The sequence below is a fragment of the Cyprinodon tularosa genome, unplaced genomic scaffold (assembly GCF_016077235.1).
Source record: "Cyprinodon tularosa strain WSP-4 unplaced genomic scaffold, ASM1607723v1 ctg448, whole genome shotgun sequence".
NCBI lineage: Eukaryota > Metazoa > Chordata > Actinopteri > Cyprinodontiformes > Cyprinodontidae > Cyprinodon > Cyprinodon tularosa.
In genome coordinates, this window is record NW_024039172.1 from 153,605 (window position 1) to 181,586 (window position 27,982).

The 27,982-nt window shown below is 39.0% G+C and overlaps 1 protein-coding gene and 2 long non-coding RNA genes across 4 annotated transcripts; 1 reads left to right on the forward strand and 2 right to left on the reverse strand.

The window, feature by feature from the left end:
• Nucleotides 1–84: 84 nt before the first annotated feature.
• crym (crystallin, mu) lies at nucleotides 85–26,196 on the reverse strand. Of its 2 annotated transcripts, XM_038300360.1 has the most exons (9): nucleotides 25,837–26,192; nucleotides 25,603–25,753; nucleotides 12,392–12,454; nucleotides 12,198–12,299; nucleotides 10,741–10,924; nucleotides 1,188–1,309; nucleotides 1,010–1,094; nucleotides 839–905; nucleotides 85–250 (listed from the first exon to the last, which is right to left on the reverse strand). In XM_038300360.1, the coding sequence occupies exons 1-9, from the start codon at nucleotides 26,001–26,003 to the stop codon at nucleotides 193–195; spliced, it is 999 nt and encodes a 332-aa protein (XP_038156288.1). In that variant the 5' UTR covers nucleotides 26,004–26,192; the 3' UTR covers nucleotides 85–192. The 2 variants fall into 2 exon arrangements, with proteins under 2 accessions (XP_038156288.1, XP_038156289.1); XM_038300361.1 differs by lacking the exons at nucleotides 12,198–12,299; nucleotides 12,392–12,454 and having other exon boundaries at nucleotides 25,837–26,196.
• On the reverse strand, nucleotides 5,795–7,142 carry LOC119793272. The gene is made up of 3 exons (XR_005282080.1): nucleotides 6,451–7,142; nucleotides 6,116–6,187; nucleotides 5,795–5,883 (listed from the first exon to the last, which is right to left on the reverse strand). It is a non-coding gene; the product is annotated as an uncharacterized LOC119793272 (long non-coding RNA).
• LOC119793273 lies at nucleotides 23,282–24,714 on the forward strand. The gene is made up of 3 exons (XR_005282081.1): nucleotides 23,282–23,542; nucleotides 23,665–23,704; nucleotides 24,127–24,714. It is a non-coding gene; the product is annotated as an uncharacterized LOC119793273 (long non-coding RNA).
• Nucleotides 26,197–27,982: the final 1,786 nt, after the last annotated feature.

The window sequence follows — 27,982 nt, forward strand, 5'->3', positions numbered from 1 at the left end:
ATGGGTGAATGACTGAATGTAGTGTAAAGTGCTCTATACAGGCCATTGACCATTTGTACGTCTAAAAAAATAAAAACTCACAAGTGAAGCAGATACATCAGTGGGTTTTGGGACTTAAAGACGCCAGCTGATTTGTAATTTATTTCAACATTAGGAACAACTTAATTTCAGTATTGAATATGCATATTCATTTTAGACTCCTATCCATCTTCTTTGGCTTATCCGTGGGGTCATGGTTAGCCAAAGCAGTCTACGAGCAAAAGGCAGAATACACCCTGGTCAGGCCGCAAAAGTATTACAGAGCAAGACATAGAAATACAACAATGCACTCACACCTATGTCCAATTTAGAGATGACAATTAACCTAACAGTCATGGTTTTGGACATTAAAGGAAACCAGGTACCAGAGAGAACCCCTGCATGCACTGGAAGGGCATGCAATCTTTGAGCACAGAGACCCTAGGCTAGGAATCAAACCCATGACATTCTTTCTGCAAAGAAACAGTGCTACAAAGTGCATCAGAATGTATTCCACTTTGTTTTTAACATTCTGATTAAATAATAATTTAGAAGAAACCATTAAAAGTGTGCTAAAGTTCAGGTTTTCTTAATATACTGTAGATATCATTTTATATATATATTTCAAAAGCTATTCTCCTTGACTCTCTGTCCTGGTGGGCAAAATTTTAACTGCTGGAGAACTGAGATCAGGGACCCTAAGTGGCCCACAGGCTGCATTTTGAGCGAAACTAATAAAGCTTACACACTCCTGTTTGCGTCTTCTTTCATCACTATAAAGTTCAGATTGAAAATTTGGAGACAAAAACAAACTCATCACTTTGTGGCTTTAAGCTTCCATTGGTCAAACACCAGCTTAGCAGACACTGCATCTTCAACTCCCATTCCTATTAATGTAATACAAACATAAAAAGTGTCACAGGGATGATTAAAAGCTGAAACATAGTTAAACCTCGTTATTTACTCAGTCTAACTATATCAGCCTACATACCCAGGGACTTGAAAACAGTTGTCTTCTCCCTTTGAGCAGATTTTGTTCCATTTATAACATCTCCAAGTTCTGCAAAAACCTCTGCCTGAAAACCAGAATTTAACGATCTTACATTTTTCTGTTAATAAATCAATGTATTTAAAATGCCAGGCTAAATATCGTTTTAAAAATGACTTACCCCAGAAAGAAGGACATCACCAGACTCTGACAATGCCCCCTCTCTGCTGTCCACATACACCACAGCAGCCTTCATTAACACGTCGTCTAGCTCTCGCCAGTCTGGTCTGCAGGCTCCCACAGCTGTTACACAGGGTTATACACAAGAGTCAAACCTTAGCCTTTGTTTTGTATTGTTAGCTAACATTTAAATAGACTATTGGGTTTAATATAATTGAGAATAAACTCAGCAGATTTCATTAGTGTATCTGACTAAACCATGTTTTACTTTGTGTGTTCTAAATCTGACTATGACATTGACAACTGTGGAATATATGCACTATTGCTCTAGACCCGCGGTTCTCAAAGTGTGTGGCGCGACCCACTGGTGGGGAATTGAGACGTGACAGGTGGGGCGCGCCAAGTTCCGGTGTGTGTGTGTGTGTGTGTGTGTGTGTGTGTGTGTGTGTGTGTGTGTGACTATAAATGTAGAACGTGTGAGAGCAAACTGTCCTTATAGCTGTATGTTGCCGCTTTTTAGACCAATCAAACCCACAAAGTAATCATTACTAGCCTACATGCAGTCTAATTAAAAGAACATTAGATATGAGAAAAATTTCACCTGGAACTGAAGTGCCAAAATAATGATTGACGTGACGTCGGCATATTATTTGTAACAGAATAAACTTTCGCGCCCCAGTGTTGCCAACTCAGCGACTTTGTCGCTATATTTCAGACCCCTCCAGCGACTCTTTTTCAAAAAAACTAATCTAGCGCCTTTTGGAGACTCTTACGTGAAAGCACGTATCGTTCCTTTTCTTGTCCTCCAGCGGCAGGTGCTGCCGTGGGGCGCCTCTCCCGTCCCAACCCCGTTCTCCCCCGCTATTGCAGGAGTCCCTATCAGCGCTGCAGTCAGAGCAGAGACACAGCATGTTTAACTTTTGCGTCCAGACTGCAAATAAAGCGCACATGCGCCGGGATTGACGGCGCAGGTTGATCATAAATAACTGAATTTGAAATATTTTATCTTAAATAAATAACGGCGTTTGATTCACACAGCCACATGTTCATGTTTCTGGTTAGGAGTGGAGAGCGAGTATCCACTCATCGGGCAGAGAGCTGTGTGCATTCTTCTTCCCTTTGCCACATCATATCTCTGTGAGATGGGCTTTTCAGCTGCTGCTTCAATGAAAACAAAATACAGATCTCAGCAGAACATTGAGCATGACTTGAGAGTGGCAGTATCAAGCCTGCAACCCCGTTTTGAGAAACTGCAATGCAAAACAGGCTCATTGCAGCCACTAATGCAGGGATAAATAGACCTGTCTTGCCAGATGGATTTCACTTCTTTTCTTTTATTAACAGATTGCAGAGTGGCACTTTAATTTTTTCTATCTTTGAGCTTGATACAAATTTTGACACAGCTGCATTTTTATTTTCTTTATTTTTGAGCTTGCTGTTATTTGATGTAGATTTGTATTTAGATACTACTTGTTACTTCAATAAAATTGGAACATTTTAAGATTGTTGCATATTTCATTAGCATTGTGTTGGGGCCAGGGCCGGTTCTAGCCCTTTGGTTGCCCTAGGCGAGATTGAGTTTTGCGCCCCCCCCCCCTCCTCACTCACTTTTGCCGTGCAAAATACCAGTACTGTTTTCAGCATCTGTTTAGTGCTTCATTGAGTTGTGTTTACAGTTCCACAAAGAGTGTTGTGCGGTGAATTGTGCCTACAGTTGTGCAAAGTGTGTGTTACAAAACTGCAGAGCTCAGTGAGTGGATTTGCTATAAGTATTAATAGTTTTAGAAATTGTGCTATAAGAATCAAGGTTGTGTTTAAGCATTCAGAAAAAACTGTAACTTAGCATGGAGTGATGCATAGACAAATACCAGAATAGGCTTCAGTACCTTTTCTTTTTTATTATTTTAAATAATTTATTACACACTCAAAGTAAGACTGTGCAAAAATACTTTTAACCATCTGTAAGGACACTTACAAAATTGATGCAGCATTAAAATTTGACTCGTCTGGACTTCCTAATTGCAAATTCGTTGATGGTATCATCAAATGAGATTTTATTTGAGACCTCTTGGTTGATGCTCATCAGTGCAAGCCCATTGAGGCGTTCCTGACTCATCGTTGACCTCAGGTAGGTCTTAAGTAGTTTTATTTAGAGAAGCTTCTTTCAGCAGACGCTACTGTCACAGGTAGTGTGACAGCAATTCTTAGGGCCACCCACATATTTGGAAAAACTTCTTCAAGTTTCTTCTCCTTCAAGTAAGTCAGAATTTCCATTGTCGTCATGCCAGCTTTTGGCAACACTGGGAAATTTTTTCAACTCAAGTGCCAGTTCCCTCCCGTCAATATCTTTATGGTCACCATGGCTCAAAGTGTTGCTGAGGGTTTCACACTCCTTTGCGAGTTTTTCCTCTGGCAAATTCTGAGAGTTAACCAACACTCCAAACTTCTCCTCAACATCACCTAAGAGTTTGAAGCGTTCTTGCAGTGATGTAATTGACACATCAACAATGACATTGAAAAAGGAAATTTCCAATTTCTTTAGCGCATCTCCCTCTGGCTCATCAGGGGATTCATAAGAGAACTGTCTTTTGGTTTTTCTCAGCCTCTTCTGCTTTAGGACAGTGTCCACATTCATCTCCTCACAGAGATCTCTTGCAGATAGCTGAGCAGAAGCGAACCCGGTGCTTCTGTAGCTGACCAGAGAGGCTTCAGTTGTTTTCAGGAGATTCAGAGCCACATCCAGTTGCATAGAGATTGACTGCAATGCTTTGCTGACATGATGAATTTTGGCCAGCATGTCATACCACACAACGCTACAAATGGAGAAGCGGTATGACCCAACCTCTTCAGCCAAAGTCTGTGCCTCAGTTTGAATCATGGAATCAGTGGCTTTGTCCCTGATCTCAAGAAGGGCATCCCTCACCTCCGCTGTCTGGAATCTCACAGCCTGTACACTGTTAATGCGACTCTCCCATCTTGTGTCTGACCAGGATTTCACAGTTGTTTTGACATGGTGCTTTAGGATGGTCCACCTTTGAGTGGAGGCAGAGAATAGTGTAAAAATTCTCTGTAGGTAGCCAAAATAGTTCATTGCATCTGTGGAGCTTTTTGCTGCATCAGCAACAACAAGATTTAAAGTATGTGCTCCGCATGGGACAAATAAAGCCCTGGGATTTTGTTGCAGAAGTCTGGCTTGGACACCTTTTGACTTTGCCTTCATGTTGGTGCCGTTGTCGTAAGACTGTCCCCTGCAATCTTCAAAGGGAAGGTTGAATTCTTCTAGTCTCCTCAGAATAAGGTTGGAGAGGCTTTCTCCTGTGGATGACTCCACCTGAAGGAACCCCATGAAATGTTCTTTTACTGTAGGGGTGTCTGTGTCATCTACTGAAACCATTCTAACTATAACAGATAACTGTTCTATGTGGCTCATGTCTGGGGTGCAATCCAAAATAATTGAATAATATTTGGCTTGCTTTATCTCCTTTAACATATATTGTAAAACTTTTTCTCCAATGCAACCAATTAGTTCATTTTGAGTATCCTTTGATAGGTATGTTGTATGTCTGTGTCCTTCCTCCACATCAGCAACATGCTGTTTGAGGATAGAGTCAAACTTGGCCATGAGCTCAACTTCCTTAAGAAAGTTTCCGTTATTTGGCTGGTATAGCTTGTCTGAGTCCCCCCGCAGGGGAATATTTCGCTCGGCCAAAGACTGTATTATGGCTACCAACCTGGTCAGGACTTCACGCCACTTCCTCCTTTCAGCTTGAAGGAGTGTCATTTCTATTTGGTCAATTGTCTGGCCCTGTTCAAGTCGAGTCTCCAGTTCCTTCTATGCGGTCATGTGCTCCAAATGCTCTGGACTGTGCTCGTGGCTTTTCAGGAGCTCACTACAATTCTTCCAGTCATTTAGGCCACTACTAATGAGGTTGTAATTCTTCTGTGAAAAGAGCTTGCAGCAGAAGCAATACAGAGTATTGTGTTTCCTTGAATATACAAGCCAGCTTCTCTTGATTTTCTCCCCATTTACTAATTTCCTGTAGAAGTGGTTGTGGTGGCAGCTTCTCCCATCATGTCTTTTTGGAAATGTAAAGTCTAGACTGGTCTGATATGGTCCTCTGCTATCTAACTCTGTCCTTACTGCATCACAGAGGGCTGGCCAGTCAGCAGGGTCTACAGGTTCTCCCTGGATATCAGGAATTGTGGAGGGTGAGGTGTCTGCAGGCGGCAGTGTAGTAGCAGAGCATGTTGTGTTTGATGTTCCTCCACCTAAAAGCAAATGCATACAAGCAAAATGGATGTTAATGTTTTCATAGGGGTACACTACAATATACTAAAATGTACATTATTACTATGCTGTGCTTCAGCTATACATTACTATACTATAGACCAGCATATAGAATATAATAGTAGATCTGTGTTTCACTGGTGCCTGGAATGTGGCCCCTTCAGATCAGTGGCCAGATCAGTGGTGTTCAATAAAACTGTAGATGAAGTTACTTTCATAGGGATGGAATGTTATTGTGATTTCCATGTGTTTTCATTTCTAGTATATTTTGTCAGATGGTTGTAGACTTGAATTAGTTATTCAAAGGACTAACTACCTTCAGGCTGTGTGTCCCTGGTCTCAGCTGTCTGTGTTTCACTGGCGCCCAGAGTGCTTGGTGTGGTCCTGGATGTCCCTTCATCTTCATCACCTGTATTCAAGCATATAGCCAGACAAGCGGTATTTAATAAGTGAAATGATCATGAATGTGGTTCTTTAATAAAGAACCACATTGTTTTCTTAACTTCTTTAAGAAAACAAGCTATTGCAATTTGACTTCTTTAAGAAAACAAGCTATTGCAATTTGATACATGCTAAAAATGTTCTATTGTACTTTAAAGTATAGATGTGGCTTGAATAAATACTATTAAAAATAATCTCACCTAATGCAGGCTGTGTGTTGGCCTGTGTGCCACTGGTCCCTGGAGTACTAGTGGATGTCCCTTCTCCTGCAGCTATTAAACACAGAGTTCATCTATGCTGTTTGTTACACAATTGCATTTGGTCATTTCTATGTTCCTACCACATAGTTGCATTGCACAAATTAATTTTATCTGACCATGTAACTTGTAGATAAATTACAATAACTACCACCACCACTATTATTACTATTAGGCTGCTTGAAGTAGTATTAATGTGATGTGATTATAAAAGTAATAATTGCTAATAATAATAATAATAACAATACAAATAACAGCAACAATAGTTGTGTACTTACAAAGCTCAGAGAGAGGCGAACATGAATGATCAGCAGGTGCTGGCCTCTGCAAATATTGTCTGAGTGCATCTAGCAAAAAAAAACAAGAAAACATATACATTTTAGTATATTCCTGAACTGTGCAGAAGGGTGAACAGCACCACTATCACCATTGGTGCCACTAAACACTGAGCATGGAAACAAATTTGAATATTTCAGGCAGTAAAAGCCCCGGTAAGAACCAAACTAGATTTTGTTCAAATCTACACATCTATGGCTACTGAAAAATCTAAGGTTAATTTAGCAAATATTATTTAAGTATTAAAAAACGTTGTTGTTTTAGAATTTGCGAATGAAATGGTTGGTAATTAGCATGTTTACTAAAGCAAACTAGCAAAGTAACGGTGGGTTAGCTAGCAATAGCTAAGTGACTGCAATGAAACATTAGTTGATGCAATTTATTTCGTTTGACACGTTAATGGCTGAGATGAGAAAACTTACCTCTATACTTTGCTTTCTTTTCCTCATCCTCCTTTCTCCGTTTTCGTCCCTGTGCTCCCGATGGTTTAGACCGCTTCATTTTTTTCCAAAAACGATATCAAAGCTTGCTCAATGCAGCTCAATGCCATTAGCTGCATAACGTTACATTAGACTCTAATGTAACGTTATGCAGCTAATGGCCCGCTCGCGGCTCACCCCACACAGACAGGGTCAGGAGCCCTAACGTAACGTTACGGTCACGTCGTTTTTTTTTTTTTTTGTTCACATATTCTATGATGAACAGCCATAACTTCATATATTTTAATGATTATTTGTACATCCCTTTTGAATACTCAATGCAGATAATCACTACAAAATATTTTATTTATATTAGTATCTTCTACCCATTCTCAAGCTAATAATATAGCACATAATTCTGCTGCATATATACTGAGAAAAAAATGATGTCAACATACAAAAAAAATGTTTGAACTGTTAAAAGAAAAAACTTGTCCTACCATTCATCTAATCTCCCGGCCGACGTCCAATCTCCATTCATTGTCCGACTCGCTGTTGTTGTCCGCTGCCTTCTCTTCATCTGAAACATCTGGGTCGAACATGTGAGGCTCCAGACACAAAGATTCTTCCTCCGATACACCAGAATGGTCTCCTGGTAGGAATCGTTCGGTTGAAGTCGAAATTTTGCTTTCAGATTTCTCGTTTTGGCTATAGCATTTAGTGCAGGGGACCGGCATAAACGCTCCCGTTCTGACGTCACGACTTCCGGGTTGGAGGGCGCTTGAAAAGTGACCAGAATCTTTTCCGATTTTCTCTTAAATGTGAAAAAATAAATAAAAAAACTGTGGTATATTTATTTGTTCATATTTTGCTATTTATATATAAGTAAGGTTAAGTCAAACTGACGGACGCTTCATAACCGGTTTAATTCGCTTTTTTTTCTAATTCTATGATTAATGGGAAGTAAGCCTAAGGGCGACGCTAGAGGGCGCCCCCAACACATTTGTCGCCCTAGGCAATTGCCTATCTGGCCTATAGGAATCGCCGGCCCTGGTTGGGGCGATGGGGACAGGCGGGGCTTGAAAATTCCCCCTTGTCCAAAGTGGGGAATGACAGAAAAAGTTTGAGAACCACTGCTCTAGACCGACTGCAGTGTTTTAAACTTTCTTTGGGAGATACACCCCTCTTGGGTCATTAACCATGATATTAATTTTGGACATTTAGGGACCAGTGTCCATGATGATATTAAAGGTCTAGTGGAGGATTTTTGCTAATTAAAAAAAACCTGCCCACTTCACTAAAAAAAAAATGCCCATGCACAACTCTTTCCCCACTTTTAATAGGAATGCCTATTAAAAGCGTATGAGAGCATTCAAAAGCCCATTTCTGCCTGTCCATGCTCTGTTTAAAAGTTGTTCTCATAGCTCATACAAGCTTACTGTGTCTGAACGTCCACCCTAAACCCTAAATTCCTCAATCTCTATATAGAGCAAGGACTACAGATGACGACACTACTTTTTGCTCCCCAATGCCTGCGCCATCCTTGTTAATAGTCACCGCTCTTGGGTGGGGACAGCCTATGGCAGGGGTAACCAATTAAAAATCAGCGGGGTCCGAATAAAGATAATCCTCAACCAGTAAAGGTCCAGAGACATTTTTTATTATAATCTGTTACTTTAAACAAAATTTAACACTGAAATAAAAAGAGGTGTTTATGCATTCATGTTATTGAATTTTTAAATAAAAAATATTTTTTTTAAATTCCATTTTAAATCTAAATTGTTTTTTGAATTAGAGAACAACAATCTTTCACTTTGTTATTAGACAATTTCCTGATTCACATATTTTTCAAAACACCTGAACTGAATCCGCTCCGGTCCGGCCTGGTCAAGATCAAAAAGAACGGCGAGAAGATCCGGTTTGTCAAATGAAAATATAGTAACAACAGTTCGGTAACAAAAAATTAGGGCATAATTCTAATATATTTTAAAAACTAACAGCGTTTATTTAAAAGATTGGATGTACTATTGGTACTTCAAAATACCAGGAAGCAGATTTCTCATCTCCATCAGAAACCACACATATGCTTGATGCTGATAAGGATTTTTTGAATATGTCCTATTAAATTCTGCGTTCATTTCCACATGTTTTTCTCCTGCGAATTTAATGATAATATCCTGCATGTTCTCCTAAAGCTTAGAGGATAAGTCGGAGTGCAACAATACGGAGGCTGTAGGCTTTGCTTTGCACAGGAGGTCTGGAGAGCTGCGGGGTGGAGACGGAGGATGTGGGATTTCAGGGTAACAGGAGAAGCAGCGCAAGTGACGTCTAGACACTGACATCAGACAACATGCGGTAATTTATAAATGTTTTAAATCAGGTTGGGTTCGCATTAGCCAGCAGGTGGGTCCGCTAATCCGTGACGTCTGGCCTATGGGGACAAGCACGTAGAATGGCCTCATGTAAACATATCAGTAGAATGATTGACAATTAGGAGGACCACTTATTTTGATGATCCACCCATAAAAGCAAATTTCTCCACTATATCTTTGATATGATCATTGGGGTATGATTTGCATTTTTCTCTGCAGCCTGCTCTTTATCCCCTCTCAAATTGGAGACTGATCAAAGCCTAAGTGGACTTTGTGGCTAACTTCAGAACCAAGTAGCTGCAAAACAGACCGTTTGCAACATTTCTCTCTGGGTTACAAGAACTTTTCGATGCACAAAGAGACTGGAGGTGTGGGGCATCAAGGGCTGTAACAGTACAATTTTGGTATCAGTACCAACATCTATTTCAGATATTTTCTATACTTTTTTTAAATAATAGAAGAACACAAAAACTACTGACTATATTTGAATTTCAAAAACAAAAATATGTCATGATCTTGGTGCTGATGACTGCCTTGATTACTGATTTCATTCACCTGCCTAGCTTCGCTCAGTTCTCATGACCATTCATCTAATAAACCTGCTTTGGCCTCTATTTAACCAGCCTTCAACCAGTTATCAGTGCCAAATTATTCAAGCCTTTGATGAGAGTTCTCTAGCCAACCTGAGTGTGTCTGATTGCTTGATCCTTATTCGTTCTGCCTCTGAACCTCTGAGCCTGCCTGCCTGACCCCTTTCTGACATTTGTGCCTGACCTGTCCTCTGACTCCTGCAGTGCTATGTGCTATGATTCCAAAGCACTCCTCGACAATGGCTTTGGTTTGGCCCTCTGGATTATCCTGCCTTCCTTCATCTGCTCGGTTCTTATGTCCTGCCAGTCCTCCAACTTCCGGGACTTCAGCGTCTGGGACTCTCTGGGCGTTGCCCACTGTGTCCTATTGTCTGGAATCAACCTTATCCTCTGAGCTCAGACTGATCTTTAAGACCAGGTTCTCCAACGTATCGTTGTCCTCTTCCTGGTCACCTGTAGCCTCTTCTGCTATGCTCCTTTGATCCTTCGCAATTGGCCTATATAGCTAGCCTCAGTCAGCTGTAGCTGCTCCCCACCCTGGTGATGTTTCACCAAAAGATTAGAGCTAATTTTTCATTATATTTGCTCTTATCTTTTGGGAGAAGTTTTCCTTCAAACTTTTTGGTACTCATGAATGAAACATTCACTGAGAGTAATGTCTAAATCTCTACCTCTGTTGTTGCTAAGCAAATGTTTACCCATCCTAAGATGGCAGCAGTCAGTTCGCACTCAGATGTGTGACATCTGGGCAATGCCATCTACAGGCTACATACAGCATATAAAAGTGTTAATCTTTTTTTGGGTGAATATGGACATTTGACCTTTACTATTGCTATCACATATCACCTCACCTGCCACATGAGCTCCTGCTTTGACCCACTGACCAAACAGCACCGGTTCAGTTGATCCAGTTACTGTCACTATAACATCTGCTCCCCTAACAGCCTCCTCTGCTGAGCTGCATCCTTTTACTGGACCTCCGACTGAGCAGACAAACCTCTCAACGCCCTTTTTTGTCCGGCTCCAAACTCGAACCTGAGAAAAGACAGGTAAGCATTTAAAAAAAAAAAACATGCAAGACAAAAAGGGACAGAACATGCTGAAGATCTCTATCTTCAACATGTTCTGTCCCTTTTTGAGAACAACACAACTAAATAGCTTTTAGAAATTAATTGATCATTTAATTTCTTAAAGATTACAGAAATAAAACTGAGTAACAGTTATAAGATGTATGTTAGGTGATCATTTGGATTCACCTAGTTTAAGCAGAACAAAAGTCTTTTTCTTACCAGTACAAACGTACTCTAGCAATGCGCTGCTTAAGGTGGTTGAATGTTGGAATAGCTCTGCTAGCTTTCCTCTCATATTCTTTTTTAAGAGAGCTTGAATTTGTCCATTTTTGGAACAGAGTTTCTTTTTCCTGATGTTTTTCACCTCTGTTGTTGTATGTTGTGAAACTGAAGGGATTTTCACTAATATTTTTGTCCTTTTTGGATATTTATGATTTGTAACCATGGCAAGTTGATTTTTTACACCTGGGAGCAGCTCTTTAACATCAATAAAGCTGCAATAATACCTCAGCCAATACTGCAAGTACCAACTGAGTTGAAAAGGATGCACTGGGGGTGCAGAGCAGGAGACGACAGAGAAAGAAGAAATTTAAACAAATCTTTTCCATCAATCATCATAAGATCTTTAGCAAACAAGTTAAAAGAACTCCAAGTCCTAGCATGGGCCCAGCCAGAACAATCAGGAGTAATGCAGCATTATGTTTTTTACTGAAACGTGGCTGCAGGATCATATCTTGCACTCAAGTGTCTCTCAGCCAGGCTTTCTGACCATATGAGCAGACAGAGATTTAAAGAAGACTGGGAAATTCAAAGGAGGTGGGTTGGCACTGACATCCAGAAGATGTTACTGTGAGATTTGTCACTGCAGCCCAGATAATGAACTGTTGGCAGTTGGTCTTTGGCTATATTATTTGCCCAGAGATTTCAGCAGTAATGTGAAATACTTATTGGTAAAATGTGAGATTTCTTGTGTAACTGATATAAAATTGTACTTAAGTAATGAGAAATACATAACAATGGAAAAGTGACATTTATTTTAACTATTGTAAGTTTAGATGTGTTTAATTAAACATGATTTTATTTGTTATCTCTTTCTACTAAAGAGTTCTGACAAACTACTAAGAGTATATCACATTTTTCTGAACACCAGCAAAGTATTTTCTTAATGCATATGTCTTATGCAATTTACCAATCTAATTTTGCAGAATTATTCATTGATCAACAGGTAATATTTGTACCTCTTTAAAAGAGAAGATTTCAGTAAAGACTTTATAATGACTCAGAGCCTGTTTTCCCGTCCCCAGGATTGTCAGGACCTCTGCTTCGGGAGGCATCAACAGCTGTGCAGCACACAAAGAGACACAAAACTGACTTAAAGATCCTCTAAAACAGAGCAGCTTAATCTATTTAATTAGATCAGGAATAGAGATACCTTAGCAGATATGGCTGAGACAGCTGCAGTCCTCATGTTGGTGATGACCTCCCCATCAATGACCTGGATAGAAATTGCTAATATAAGCGTGAAGCAGTCACAACTGAAGCTAATCTGTTTGTTTGTCTGACCCTGATTTGTAAATAGACCTACATATGCCCCATTTACAGTACCCCTCTGAAACTGACCCGTGCCGAGTTCGGACCGAGCTTGGATCAGTTAACAGTGCTGAGCTTTGTTTCTTACGGCCATTTACACTTCACACTAGCACAGTTCCTCACCTCCTAGTGACGATCTACGGTACTACTAATAGGATTAAAGGAGGGAATCAAGCAAATGAAAATGGTGGCGCCCTTAACATTCAGGAAGATCTGTTTGGTTATAATAGTGATATTTCCTTTCTTGAAGAGAGTCAGGTGAAGAAGGCTGCCTTTGGTCGCACCAGTCTCTTTTGAAGCCATTTTATAAAATGTAGTGCTGAGAAAATATCGATTGTTGTTAACAGTTCTTCTTCTTCTTCATCTTCTTCTTCTGTTTTATGGCAGTTGGCAAGCAACTTACTGATGTGAGTTACAACCAACTACTGGAAGCTAACTGTAAGGAGATGACGGGGTCTGCTCATGCACTTTTTTTGCACTTATTTTTATATATCTTGGTTACTGTGCTCGGACCGCTTTGGGAAGGGTTTAAAAAGGGTGGTGCAGTTGTGCTATTTTAACACCAGAGCCCAGCACTGGGTTGGCTACCCATATAAAACACACATCTATGGGTAGAAAAAAAAAGTGTCATTTCATGGGTGCGGCCATCGGTATGAATGAACAAAATGCAGCATGAATAAAACTTCACATTTCCTTATCTATAAACTCTACATCTTAAAAGTAAATAGATTCAAGAATATCCTGATAACAGTATTGTGAAAACGCTCACACAAAGTCCCGTGAAACTGGGTTTTTATTCTGAAAAGACAAGCTGCTATTTTTTGGGAGGCTGTTGCATTTGCAGATTACTAAAATAAGATTCTTTATGATCAAAATCCCACTCCTAGACTGAACTAGAATAATGTACTTTCTAATTTACAATTTTGCAGCAGAAACTGGGTTTCAGAAAAAAACAAAAATATACTAGTAAGAATTAACTTTTATTTACCTAGAAATTTTTACACATTTAAGTGGCTGTTTTACCAGTTATCAGCTTGACTAAATATGTATATATGACGTGTGAAATACATTTCTTCATAGGGAAAACAATACTGTAGGGGCTAAGCCAACGTTTAAAGCCAATGGAGTATTTGCCGGGGTGAGATGGTAAACAGGAAATGTCCAAACGCTGTTCTTGCAGTTAAAAGCTGGTTTATTCCCACTGTTGCTTGCTTACAAAAACAAAGAATTATACAAACGGCCAGCTGTTGTTGACACAATTTCCGGCCAAGCGTTCAAAACCTTTCTTTTATAGAGTTTGTACATATTGGCTTCTACATACTGGCCCCTAATTGTTAGACATAACAATTCTACAATACACATTTTCAAGCAATGTTTGTTTAAATCAATACCATAAGTTACATTTCATGCAAAAAACTAAATTTGGTAATGGGGTGCTCAAAAACACCACTCATTGTTTGCAACTTTACAGTGCAAAAAAACCTCTTGTCAGGAATAACCTCTAAGACTTTTTCCAAACACCAAGAACCTTGTGGTGCTTAAGAGTCAATGATTATATCAATGTCCCCAATGACCGAGTTTCTTTTAGTTTGAGTCTATTTTTGCCTTTCTTGGGGCAATGATAAGTATTTTGCCACCAGATCTGCTCTATTAAAAAGTCCAGGTGGTAGTGTTGATTTTCCTTTCAGTAGCAGCAAATGATTAGGTATAAGTGGTTCCAAATCCTTTGGGTCTTCTGATGGCTTTGTGATTTGACGATCATTAAGAACGGCTTCAATTTCACTTATAACTGTGCTAAGACCATCCATATCCAATGATTGTTGTAAAACTGAGCTTAGAATGCGTTTTATCAAGCGTATGATACACTCCCAGATGCCACCATGACGAGGTCCTACAGGCGGGTTAAAACTTCATTCTACTCCAGATGGAATGAGTGTCTTTTTAATCTTCTCATGATTTAATGCATCCAAAGCCTCTTTCGGTGCTCTTGCTAAACCTATAAAGTTTGTTCCATTCTTATGTTAACAACTTGACCTCTTCTACTGATGAAGAGACATAGAGCATTTATACAGTCATTGGTAGTTAAAGAATTTGCAACTTGAAAATGTACAGCTCTACTTGCTAAACAGGTAAAAATGACATCATGGCATCATATTGTTCTCCCTCTTTTCACCTCAATGGGTCCAAAAAAATCAACTACAACATTGGTAAATGGAGGTAAATCAGAAGTAATTCTCTGATTTGGAAGGTCTGCCATTGTTTTGGTTTACTGGTCTTGCCTTGGATGTCAGCAAAATTTGCATTCAGAAATTACATTTTTACACAGCAGAGTGTCCTTGTAGAATCCAATATTTCCTCCTTTCCACAGCCAGAGTATGATTGCGTCCACTGTGACCTAGTCTTTCATGAGCGTGGATGAGCTTGGTTATGTGCTGATCTTTGCCAATAATGGGATGTTTCTCTTTCACTGGCATGGTTTCTTTACTCAATCTTCCTCCAACCCATAGAATATTGTCCTCCCAAATTGGATTCAGCCTATGGATAGAACTCTGTTTGCTGATCACGCCCCTGTCAGACAATCTGGCCATTTCCTCTTTGAACTGCTGTTGCTGACAATAGCGTACAATGGCAAACTCCACCTGCGACAGATCTTCTAAATTCAGTGCAGATTTCTCATTCAGGTCATCTTGAGAAAAATTGTTGGTAGTCTTTCTCCTTCTACAACACTAGAGTAGGATTGATTTTACCTTGTTAAACAAAGTGACTGATTTCTTCAGCTTTTGCCAATCAGAAAAGTAACTAATGAATCGATCAGAAGGATTTAATTCATTACAAGATGTGACATTCACAACTGCACTTTTGTGGACATCAGGATCATCAACTTCTAACACAGGATCAAAAGGAAGCTTGTGGCCATTCCGGGTCAGATTTCCATAAAAACTTGGGACCTTCAAACCAGATGTGATGTACATTAAAGTCTGATATTCTCATTCCTGTTGAGGCCGCATTTGCTGGATTTCCCTCTGAGCAGATATGCCTCCATCGGTCTGTGACAGTATACGTCACTTCCGCAAAAGCGCAATTCATTTAGGGTAGTTAGCGCCATTTCTGTGGTGAAGAGACAGCAGCAACAAACAAAAGAAAACTAACAGAGAGCAGACGTGTTCTAGTTGCTTCTTTGGAAATAATGGGACACTGGTGCTGCGTCAAAGGATGCAATAGTAATTCTAAACAGAAAACAGCAGATGGGGCCTGACGGTTTTTCGTATTCCCCACTTGGAAAAAAAATACGGACCGCAGACAGAGGACTTAACAAAGAGGCGTCGGGCTCCGTGGGTCGCTGCTGTAAGAAGGAAAGACATCACGTTTCATAAAATATCTCCTCATGTTCGTGTTTGCTCTCGGCATTTTCACAAAGGTAAGTCCTTAGAAATATACACTAATAGAAATCAACACGCTGAAATGGTTTGCTTATAAAGTTGCAGGAGTTCATGAAAACCTACTGAAACATGCTGTGGAAGAGAAGCGGAAAGTGATGTTTGTTTTATTTCTTTTTTAGACCGCTAAAATTTAATAAATAATGCATTATCTGTATATAATCATTTACACAATCTGCAATACAAATATATTTTTTTTATGAATAAATATATATAAATACAGTGTACATATAAAAAGACTGTACATACCCACTCGTCAGCCAACTCACTGCATTTATTCATCCTGTGTAATCTACTTAAGTTTATTTATTATAATCCTTTGTTCGTCCTGTAAGCTTTTCAGTTTATTTATTTACCTCTGGCCTTACTAGTCCGATGTACTTGTGCTGTTTCGGTATAGCAAATTTCCCCACTGTGGGAAACATAAGCATATCTTATTTTATAACTCATCTAATCTAATGGGCTCTGTTATTAAGGTGCTTTATATAGTGTTTTGAATAGATGTGTAAAACACTCAACCTTTCATCTACTTTGCAGGTCAACCCGCATATGAGATGATGGAAACTGACCCAGACTGGGCTCCATCCCTGCATCTGGGCCACACTGACATCAAACCAACAGACACAGACCGCTCTTTAAGACGTGGTTATCGGGAACAGCTGAAAAAGAATGCCCTGCAAGCAACTGAAACGGGGCTCCATCAGGCTGATGAAATCCTTCAGCCACAGGATGAAGTAACACATGAGGCGACAGAGAACCCTAACCAGCAACAGACTGACACGCAGAAGGCTGCTGAAAACGTTGGCCGGCCAAACACCAAGGATGACACAGAAGTAGGGGTGTGCAAAATAATCGCGATGATGATGCATCGTGATTCTAATTTTCGTGATCTACTGCATCGATTCTTGATGCCAAGAATCGATTATTAATTTAAAAAAATGAATAAATAAAATTGCATGAATGGTTGGCGAACATCAAAAACAAGTGTAATACAACTTCCAGTCCTGTAGATGTCGCTGCAAATGTGTTGACGCACGCTGCCTTGTGTCACAAGCATTTCCGGCTGCGGGATACTGTGCCGAGTCATTCAAAAACAAAACATGGAGGAGAAAATATTGCAATGCATCGCAATAATTCAAGTATCGTGATGCATCGTGATAGAATCGCATCGTGGCCTGTGAATCGTGATTCGCATCGAATCGTGACTTCTTTGGCAATACCCACCCCTACACAGAAGGTGGTCGTCAGGAAGGACAAACAGAATGTAACCTGTGTGTGCTCAGGTGTGCAGAGATGAACCGTCTTTTGGAAGAAAACAGAGAGCTGCAGCGTGAACTTGATGAGCTGCAGATCTCTGATTGCTTCTTTGGAGACAGTAATGAAAAAGTCAAGTACTATACGGGTCTACCAAACTTGGCAACCTTTATGGCTTTGTTTAATTTTCTGCTGCCTCTCATGTCTGCTCAAAATAAAATTCTCAGTCCATTTCAAATGCTCTGTTAACCTTCATGCGTCTGAGATTGGATCTGCCCTCACAACACCTTGCTTATCTCTTCCGTGTTTCACCAAAGACAGTGTACAGAACATTCAATAAAATGCTGTCATTTTTATATGCAAATCTAAAGCGTGCAATTGTGTGGCCAGATAGAGACACCTTGCACAAAATTATGCCTCATCAGTTTGTGGAGGCCTTTGGACATAGAGTCACAGTGATTATTGACTGTTTTGAAATTTTCACAGAGAAACCAGCTAATAAATGAATGCCAGATCAAGTACTGTTTCAACTTTATTCTTCTTTTTTTATTCTTCTTTTCACAGAAATAGAATTTTGCTTTTTTTAAAGTTACTTTTGAAAAATAACAGCAAAACAAATATAAGTTTCACCATCACTTCAAATATTAACAATGTTTCTGAGGTTGTAAAAATGTGTGTACAATAAAGAGTGGATTTGAAATTTGAAACAAGCGTTGTTATTATCTTTTCAATCAAGCAGAGAATGTATGAAAATGCAATACAAAATCTCAAATACATAAATAATGCAGAACAGTGCAAAGCTTCAAATGTTTTACTTTTTCTTCCTCCCTCGTATATAGCAGATTGCTCTTTAGATTAAATTAGAAGATTTTCATTTTCCCAGGACTTGTTTTCACTGTGGTCTTCCGTAGAGATATGACCTAACAGGTGATATCTGTGAAGAAGACTGCAGATCCCAGTGAAAACAGGCCTGGATAAAGTGAACAGCAAATACAGTGTGCAACTTATCAATGTGCAAAAATTATGACAAGTTTTTTCGTTCAGTCTGATGAGCAGCACAAACTGCTCTAATAACTGCAGCTATCTGTGCAACTGCCCACAACATCTGCCTTGTCACTGTAATAATAATATATAATATCGTTCCCTAGCAGCTTTAGAAAGTTTGTCTGGGTAGGGTATCCGTTCAGTTTTCTTGTTCTTTTCCATTTAACTGATAATCCTCACTGCTGGCAGCGCTCTCCTCTTGTTTTCTGCTGTTTTGTTTTTCTTCCGCTCACCACAAAAATGGCGCTAGGGGGCGTGTCAGTCACGTGTCTGACAAAGACCGATTGAGAAGGATGTGAAGTCTCTGTTATAGCAGAGACTCTATTTGCCACAAACACTTGAAATTGTGTGTCTTCATTGTAGATGTATTTCAATACTGACATACTCTCGGTCCAGAACACAGAATCATCATTCCATAGTTGCAGCTCCGCCTTCAAAAGGGCATCCAACTGAGCAGCCAGGACGGCAGCTGTTAATTCCATTCGTGGGATTGTGATGGTCTTCAGTGGAGCAACTCGAGCCTTGTCTAATAAGAATGCAACTTGAATGTCATTCTGGAAGTTCTTTAGTCCAATGTATGACACAGTTCCATAGCCATCTTTGCTGGAATCAGCAAAATGATCCAATTCTGTGTAAACAGACTCCCCAAAGTCTTTTGGTAGAATACATTGATTCATCTGAAAGTATGTCAAGAGTATAAGCTCGAGTCCATGAATTCCATTTTTTTGTAAAATGTCTGGAGGTAAAGCCTCATCCCAACCACATTTTCTTTTGCAGAGTTCCTATTGCAACATCTTGGCATGTTGCAACATGCAACAACTTGCACCTGTCACTCTCACAGGTGATATGTTGCAACAGTGACAGCTGTTGCAACATATCACCTGTGAGAGTGACAGGTTCAAGAATTTCCAAAGGATCATACACAGAGCTGGTTACTGACAGCATACCATGCCTAGTGAGACATTGTTGTTTAACTCCAATCTTGAACTTGAAGTCATCCGATTCCACACACCAGAGAAGCCCTAAAGCTCTCTCCATAGGACGTTTGTCCCTATCTAGGTTAAGCTCTTTTAGATCCTTTGCCCACCAATCTTCTGGAATGTTTTGCAAAACCTTAGAAAAGTGATTGGGTAAGGTCACAACTTTATTTCTTAGGGGTAAATTAAGAACATATCTATCTTCCTGTAGATGTGCGGTAGAAACCATAATGTCCATAAATCTCAAATCCTTCCTTGACATATCTTTACCTGCTGAGGGGTTTTCATTAAAGTCATGATTATAATGGTTTTGTAGAATTAGCTCTAGATTTGTCACAAAAATTCTGTTGATTGCTTCCCACGGCTCCAATAGCTTGGGTGCGATGGTTCCTATGAACAACTCAACAGTAGCATCTATGTTTGTTTGAACGTTACAATAGAACCTTAGGTAACATCATACAAGCACTTCCTCCCCAGTCCAAGGCCAGACGAACTCAGATTCTCAGAATTTTAACATTCTGCTACAATTGCACTGAGAATGAAACAACTGGGTTTGCTCCGTTTTTCCTTATGTTCGGCAGGTTCCCATGCCTACCCATTGATGTGGTTTTTCAGCATGCTCTTTCCACTGGCCCAGTTGTAGACCATTATGAGTTTGTCTCTCGCCTCAAATATGATCTCACTGTGGCTGCCCGCATTGCTCAAAAAAACAGTTAATCAGAACAAGCCACAAAGCAATGAAAAAAACCCGCAAAGCTAAAGGTTCTCCTCTCAAAGTGTGGGACAGAGTTTTGGTTGCTAATCGTGGTGAGCAAGGAAAGAGGAAAATTGCAGACAAATGGGAATCAACAGTATATGAAGTGGTTTCTCATATCAATGTGTATTGCATCAGAGATCCTGTCACATCTAGTAGAAAGGTTTCTCCACAGAAATCCTCTTCCTCCTGTCAACTTTCTCACTGCTGCGGCTGTTTCTGATGATGCAGACAATTCTCCTTGCCCTTCCACAGCAGGAAGTAAACTCTATGACCCTGCCGTGCCTGATGAAGTACAGGAAATTGAAACTAAAACTGTGAACTGGCTTTTGCAGATGGAGGACAATTGTCGTATGGAATAAGTTGTAAATCACCCTGACTGTGCTTCTGTGCAAATTTATCACAATAATTAAAATAGCCTTTATAAATAAATTAACTTGCAAATTATGAGGACAAGGCTTTTGAAGTTTAAATCTTCTGGCAAAGATAAAGTAAAGAAGATCCTGCAATTTATGGAAGTAAAGCATAAAATCCAGCAAGATCAGTAATATGTCAATTAATTATCTGCCACATTCCCATGTAAATATCTGTCTTTGGAGGATGTGTTTTTTAGCACCCCTAGTTCTCTCATTTTTATTCCAAATACAATTTATAATTTGAATCACAGGGCTATTTTTATCTCTATGGTTCAGTATTTTCTCAAGTAGCAACTTTAACTGCTATACTTTCCTGTCTTAAAAGGCAGAACTCTTCTAGTCTAAAAAAACTCATTTGTTGAAATGGGGGGGCCTATTGTTTGAGCCCCTTAGGGGCTTTAAAAAACAAAAATGTCTTTTTTTGCACTTTATGAAACAAAGTACCCTATATTTTGTGGATGTAAAGCTACATTTCTCATGTAAGTTTGCGTAGTTTTATCACAAACATTTATTTTTCATATTGCACCAGTGCAGTTAATGAGCAACCTGTACTGGTGTGCTTGTTTGTTCTGTCTAAAATGTTTATTTTGGAATAAAGAGGTTAATATAAAAAATATTTTTTGTCCGATTCATCAATTTTTAAAATAATCGTTAGTTGCAGCCCTAATATATATACACGTTTGAAGCTAAAAGAAGTAAATAGCTAAGTTAAAGCTGCAGCAAAGCTTATTGTTCATATGTATCAGGGCAGATTTACAGAACAGAGTAACAGAGTGTAGAAAACAACATGTGCAGGTGAAGGCTGAGAATGACCTTTCCGCACACACATACACAAGAAGAGATGATGTTGTAGAAGCAGAAAAAACAGGAAACAACTCCATACATGGAGATAGGAATGTAGGGAGTATGATCACTCTGTAACTTCTTGTGGGACTGTCTGATTCTACGGAAGCGTATTGCATTCACCAAAGAGAAAAAAAACTGACAGCTTCTCTCCTAATTACAAGATCAGTATCTCATAATTCCAAGATAATATCTCGGAATTAAAAGACATACGAGATAAAGATCTTGTAATTATGAGAGATACTGATCTCGTAATTACGAGATCTTATATCGTAATTATGAGATAATATCTATATATTTGGTTATGCTTACTTGAGCCCGTAATGTACAATCTCTCACAAAACTGGTCTTCTTGATCACTTATTAAGAATATCTGCATCTGTTCCACTGAACAGTCCTCTGCAGATCAAACATGATATGTGTTGGAGTTCCGCTCCTGTTTTTCACTCCATCAATAAATCCATCTATAACCCTGGGGTTACTACTTGTGGAGTAAGCATGCAGTGATATGACCATAATTGAAAATCCGTCAACAGTTCTATTAATACAGATTCTGTTTGGTTTTAGTTTTTCATATGAATCGACATGCTGCATGAAGTTGGGTTGTTTTAAACGATTCTGAAGCAGTCATGATCTTGGCACTGATGGTTTGGTTTTTCCCTTTCCTCCTTGCTCCCCTGTCTAATTGGTCCTGCGTCTGATTAACGCCGATCATTTCCACCTGGTTATTCAGCTATTATGTTGCGTGCTTGCCTTTCATCAGAGCCAGGTTATTCAAGCAGCGATATGTATCTTGTTCTGTTTTTCTGATTGTGACCTGTTTCTGTCCTATGGATATGGAGTGTTTTTTCTGCCACAAACGCTTTGAACGTTCTCACTGCCTGTCTCACCTCAAATTATGGATCCAACGTTGTAAGGTCATTACAGAAGCCTCAGCTCTCCTTGCGCTTTTAGGATTTTGAGAAGGTATTGATGGATAGTTCTATGTGACATCACCAAGCCAGCTTAAATGCTTTTCAGACACATTTATTTACAACCATAAAGCAGTCGTGCTGGTTTCATTGCTCCTAAAGGAAAAGTGTGAAGTCAGAGTGGGTTTCTTTGCCTAAATAAATTCTAAGGACTGCTGACAAATTAAAATTAATTCAGTCCACATTAAAGTTGCAGTCTGTAACATTGAGAAGAGAGCAGACTCCGACTGAAAATTTGAAGAAAAACAGGTTTCACGCCACTCCCCCACCCTCTCTGCTTCACTCATGCCCGACCTCCAAGCCCCACCCCTCTCACAGCACCTGCGCGGCTACCGCATGCGACCAGAAGCGTCCAAGCAGCGTAGGCGGCATGGAGTGTGAACCGGTAAGAGCGATAACACTCACCTCCAAGCAGCTAGATATAAGATGCTGGTTATACCGAAGTTTGCCGTGTAAGCAGTTGTCGGCAGGGGCAGTAAGGGCAGTTTCTCTTTCGCTGGTGGCTGTCGCTCCGCCATGACTTCCACGGGCATCCTCCTGACTGCGGCAGCCAGGCGCTGCGGCAGGTTAAGCGGTGAGGGGGGGGGGGCTGTGATTGACACCCCATCAGACGCTCCTCTGGCTGTGATTGGTTGTTTTGACTCGTCCCGAATTATTCTTTCCAGATTGAAATACAGGCAGTATGCGGGACCAATTGAGGCAGTTTTTTTTCACAGGTTACATATCACATGTACTGCTGTCTGGGCATAGGGACAGTTTTAGCCAATATGACAAAAAAGTGATTTTTAAAAACTTACAGACTTCAGCTTTAAGGAAACTCTGTATTTCCCAGTGTAGCATACTAGGGGTGTAAATCACATCCATCATGGCGATTCGATTCAGTATCGATTTCCTGACCCAACGATTTGATTATTTTCGATAGTCAAGAATACACCACGATACTACTAACTTAAAGTTATAACTCAATATTAAGGTTTCCGTTAAAATAACTATAAATTAATGAGTTTTCTGACTTAATAACGTTATTTTAATTTGAAGAAGATTAATACTTTTGAGTTGATGGCTGTCATTTCATTAAATATTTTAAATAAAAATGTCGTAAATTTACAAATCTATCCAAATTAAATTAAAATGGAGATAAACCAGTGTGAATGATGGCCAAAAAATATAAATATGTGCATTGAATTTAGTTTGTAAGTGGTTATTATGTGTAAATTAAAAATGAAACTTTTTCACAGAGAGCTGCTGTAGGCCAAATATCATTATTCCCACAGACGTGATAGCAGCATTTCATCTGGTAAGTCAGTTTTTCTTACGGTACTTTTGTTTTTTTTTTACTTAAAAAGTAAACATGGATCACGATGTTTAACGAATTGAAAAATTAAATAAATTTTCTATTTCTCTGCTCATTTCATCCAGGGTGGAAACTAATTATTGAGCAACACCACCAATATCTAAGGTATTATATATATTTTTATATATTTTTTAAAGCTGCATTATTAATTACATTAAAATAGAAAATGTAAGTCTATTTACACTGAATAGAATTAACATGTGTGGCCTTATTAACGTATTGAGTATTTTACATCATTAGTCAGCATTTAATTGATTGTTCCTTCTGTAAAACAGATCTCTCGTTCTCTACTATTTTTACGAGCAACTGAAGTTAATATTTAATAGATGTGAAATAATTGTTCTGTGTTCTTAATGTGAAACAAGTCCCAAGATAAAGAGAAAAATTATTAAGAAAATGTGTACGAATTTTATTTCTGTATGAGGAGCTGTACTGTAATTCCAGTGCAGGACCCCAAATACATATTCTTGAATCATATTTATTACATTTTGCTTTTTTCTTTTCGTGTTTCTGTGTGTATTTTGCAGCGGGAAGTTGATCCTGACATTGAGGACAACCCTGTTGTGCTCCTCTCTGTGGCAACAGAAAACTCCACTGGCACCATCCAGTTAAACCCCAACAGCATTTGTGTCGTGATCAAAGGTGACTTTGTTGTGAGAAGTCTCCCCAGGTTGGCTGATGCACTTCTTCTCTTGTTTGGCTTAACATATGCATTACATTTAGATTATCCAAAGAAACTTGTCTACACATTTACCTTTGTTCAGAAAATACTGCTGTGTCTTGATGATAACAGGCCACTCAAACCATTCTAAATTGGAAAAATGAGTTGTTCAGCAATGTTGAAGGCACCTGTGTGTAAATGAGACTTCACTGTATCTGTTCCTTCAAAGTTCAATATTGCACCATGCCGTAAATGTGTCTGGGAAAAGAGTTTCTTAATGAAGCACAGTTTACCCTTTCAGTAGTTTCAGAGTTGTCCTCTGCTTTATCTACCTCAATATTGATGCAATGTTTGTGGCTAATTTTAGTTGAATAATTGGATGTTAGCTTTGATTCCACCACAATGTCATTTTTCTTTCTCCATAGCTTGTATAATTTGTTGTTTAATTTGTGTGTTTTTTTCTTTCCTTTTTGTTTTTTTTTTGGGGGGGGGGTAACAAGATGGATGGGCTATCCACTTTAGGTTATTTTAAAATTAGCATGGTCTTTCTGTTAAATAATGTTTCAGAGACCTGTATAACTGTTAAGCCTTAATATTTTTTCTGGCAAAACTAGTTTAATGAAACTGTTCCCAATGTTTTGTTAAAGGTTGTTTTAAAACTTAAATAAAAAAAACGTGAACTAAAAAAGAGATTTGATGTCCGTTTCTGTTTTTAGACTTTAGGTAATTGAATTAAACGTATAAGGTTTATATATAAGGTATATTTTATATATATATATATATATATATATATATATATATATATATATATATATATATATATATATATATATCTTTAAGAATGATTACAAATTGGAGTTGGTTAAACTTAATAACTGCAATAAAGCATTTGAGTAAAGTGGAGGTATATTTTTTAAGTCATTCAAACTCATAAAATAATTTCTATTACACAAAAACTAAAGTAATGCAAAGAAAGCTTTTGAGAAAACTGAAGTTATATTTTTTAAGTTCAGTCAAAGTCATAATATTTATTTCCTCTACTAAAAACCATTCACGTGCACGGTTACGACAAAGATTTTGAGAATTTTCAACTTATTCGGGTTTACAGTGTAGATAGATAGATAGATAGATAGATAGATAGATAGATAGATAGATAGATAGATAGATAGATAGATAGATAGATAGATAGATAGATAGATAGATAGATAGATAGATAGATAGATAGATAGATAGATAGATAGATAGATAGATAGATAGATAGATAGATAGATAGATAGATAGATAGATAGATAGATAGATAGATAGATAGATAGATAGATAGATAGATAACAGACTGACTCACAGCCTTGATGTTCCCATATTCTGGATCCAACAGGACCACCGTAGCTTGAACAGCTGGCAGAGTGGAGCCTTTCTCCCTCTTGTAGAAACAGGCAAACTTTGTGCACAGGACTCCATCGTTCTCCATGTATGTGGGCATCAGGCCCATGAACCTGAAAAGAGGACATGTTTGAAGCAGGAACAGTCTGTAAATGTTTACTTAACTCGATCAGTGGCGTCGTGCAGTCAAACCTACCCGCCGTGTTTCTGCAGCGGCACCACTGTGCGCACAGGCTGGATCACCTCGGTGCTGTCCCGTCGGGAAAACTTTCCCAAAGCGTCCTCCAGATAGGGAATAAGATCCATGTAACTGAGCAGTCTTCCAACTTCTTGTTCCCATATGATCACGGGAGGATCAGCCATCGTCTCCCCCTCTGACAGCCACAACCTGGCAAGAGCAAAGTTCAACCCGCAGATTCTGAGCTGAATTCAAAGTGCGGACAAACCTCCTCCGTGGAAAAAAAAAATGCGACGTTCAATGTTCTCGTACTGCGGGAAACAGCAGTTTTATGTGACTTACTTGTTAACAAAACTACTTCGGCGGGACGAAGAGGTGCATTATGGGGAACTGTTTTGGTTTGTTTGGTTTTCATTTCCTAGTTATTCTGTTTGGTTGTAATTTGTGTGCCCTACTATCAGCCAGTTTCCACCCTCTTATATCAGCAATGAAAAATAAAAAATACACTACGTTTTAAATCTGTGTTTGGCGACTGACATTTATCTCTGTCGGACTGAAGGGACAAAAGTAGGAGAAATACAGATTCTCTTGTCGTTTAAAAAAAAAACAACACAAAACAGAGTAAGAAGACCTCGTTAATGTATTTATTTTACACATTTTTAAAATGAGCAATAGATTAAACTGAATGTTACAAAGTTGACATGATTATATGAGCTGTTTACGCCGAGAAATGATCAGGAGCGCTTTGAAAATGACCAGATCCGCCTCTCTGGCTGCAATGCGCGCTCCTGACAGGGGGAACAGAAACGTTGGACCTGTTCGAATTTATGGGACGCGTCCTCAGAAGGCCAGATTCGAAGGCCGATTACGTCATAGCACGGCGCCGAGGTCTGGTCAGATTCCAAGAGTCCTCGTTATGCGGCCTTAAAATGCGTCCTTCTTTTTGCCCGTTTTGAAGGACGGGTCCGATGTATCCTCGCTCTCCTTGGATATCCCAGGATTCATTGCGAGACCCAGCAAGCCGTGATCAGAGGAAAGAGTACTTGGCGCTGAGCAGTGATGAAAATCGGAAGTTTCAGTTTAATACTAGTCATTTAATAGTTCCGTCTGAGATTAATGAAAATAGTTGTTTTAATGGTTATAGAGTCAGATATGTGGCGGTAATGTTTGATTTATCTAAAGGTTTTTATCTGTTACTGTGTAAATGGGTTTGGCTGTAATTAAAGGACAGATTCTAATAGATCTGCAGAGAGGGGACTATAAATCTGATAGGATTTTTATCTTTTTATTGCTGTTTTGCACAATATGCAAAACAGCAATAAGTATTTTTTTTGTGGAATATTAGAGATTTTGCAGATATATTTTTTATACTTACATTGTTTAGATTTACTTATATATTTCTACCCCTTTTATAGAATAGAATAGAAAATCCCTTTATTTTCCCACAATGGGCAAATTTACAGCAGCAGAAAGATTATTGAAAATGGTCACACAAATGTGGACCTTAGAAAAATGTATAAGAATAACATAACAGGGAAGAGTTAAAATATAAACAATACACTTCTGTAAAGTGTTTTAACAATATAAAACTGGAGAATAAATAACCAATATGCAGCTATGGACATTTTTACAGTAATGATATTTGAAAATAGCAGCAACATCAGAGATGTGCAGAATGACAGCAGCATTTGATTTGATTTGTTCCTGCTCCTGGTGGTTGGCATCTTTATTCCACTCAATAAAAAATAAACAGTTTTGAAAACTTCAGTATTCATTCTTTTCCTGCTTTGTGTGTCAACTGTCACAGTTGCTAAGCAACATAGCCTACAGCGGTAAAAAACCTGTTTGAATTCACAGTCACTCTTTTGCCACTCTTCCGGTCTCCTTATTTTCAAGTCGAAGGATCCAGTCTAGCCCCTGAATTTAAACAGAGCCTATATTTGTTTAAATCCCATTACTAGTTAATATTGTTGTGGATCTTTCTTCCTTTTAACAATCCAAATTGGGATTTTACTCCCTGCATTTAACCCATCCATTTGGGGAGCAGTGGGCTGCCACTGTGTGTCGCCTGGGGAGCAGTGTGGGGTTAAGGATCTTTGCTCAAGGACCCAGAGTGATAGTCTGTTGGAGTGGGGCTCAAACTCAGAACCTCAGATTTCCAAGA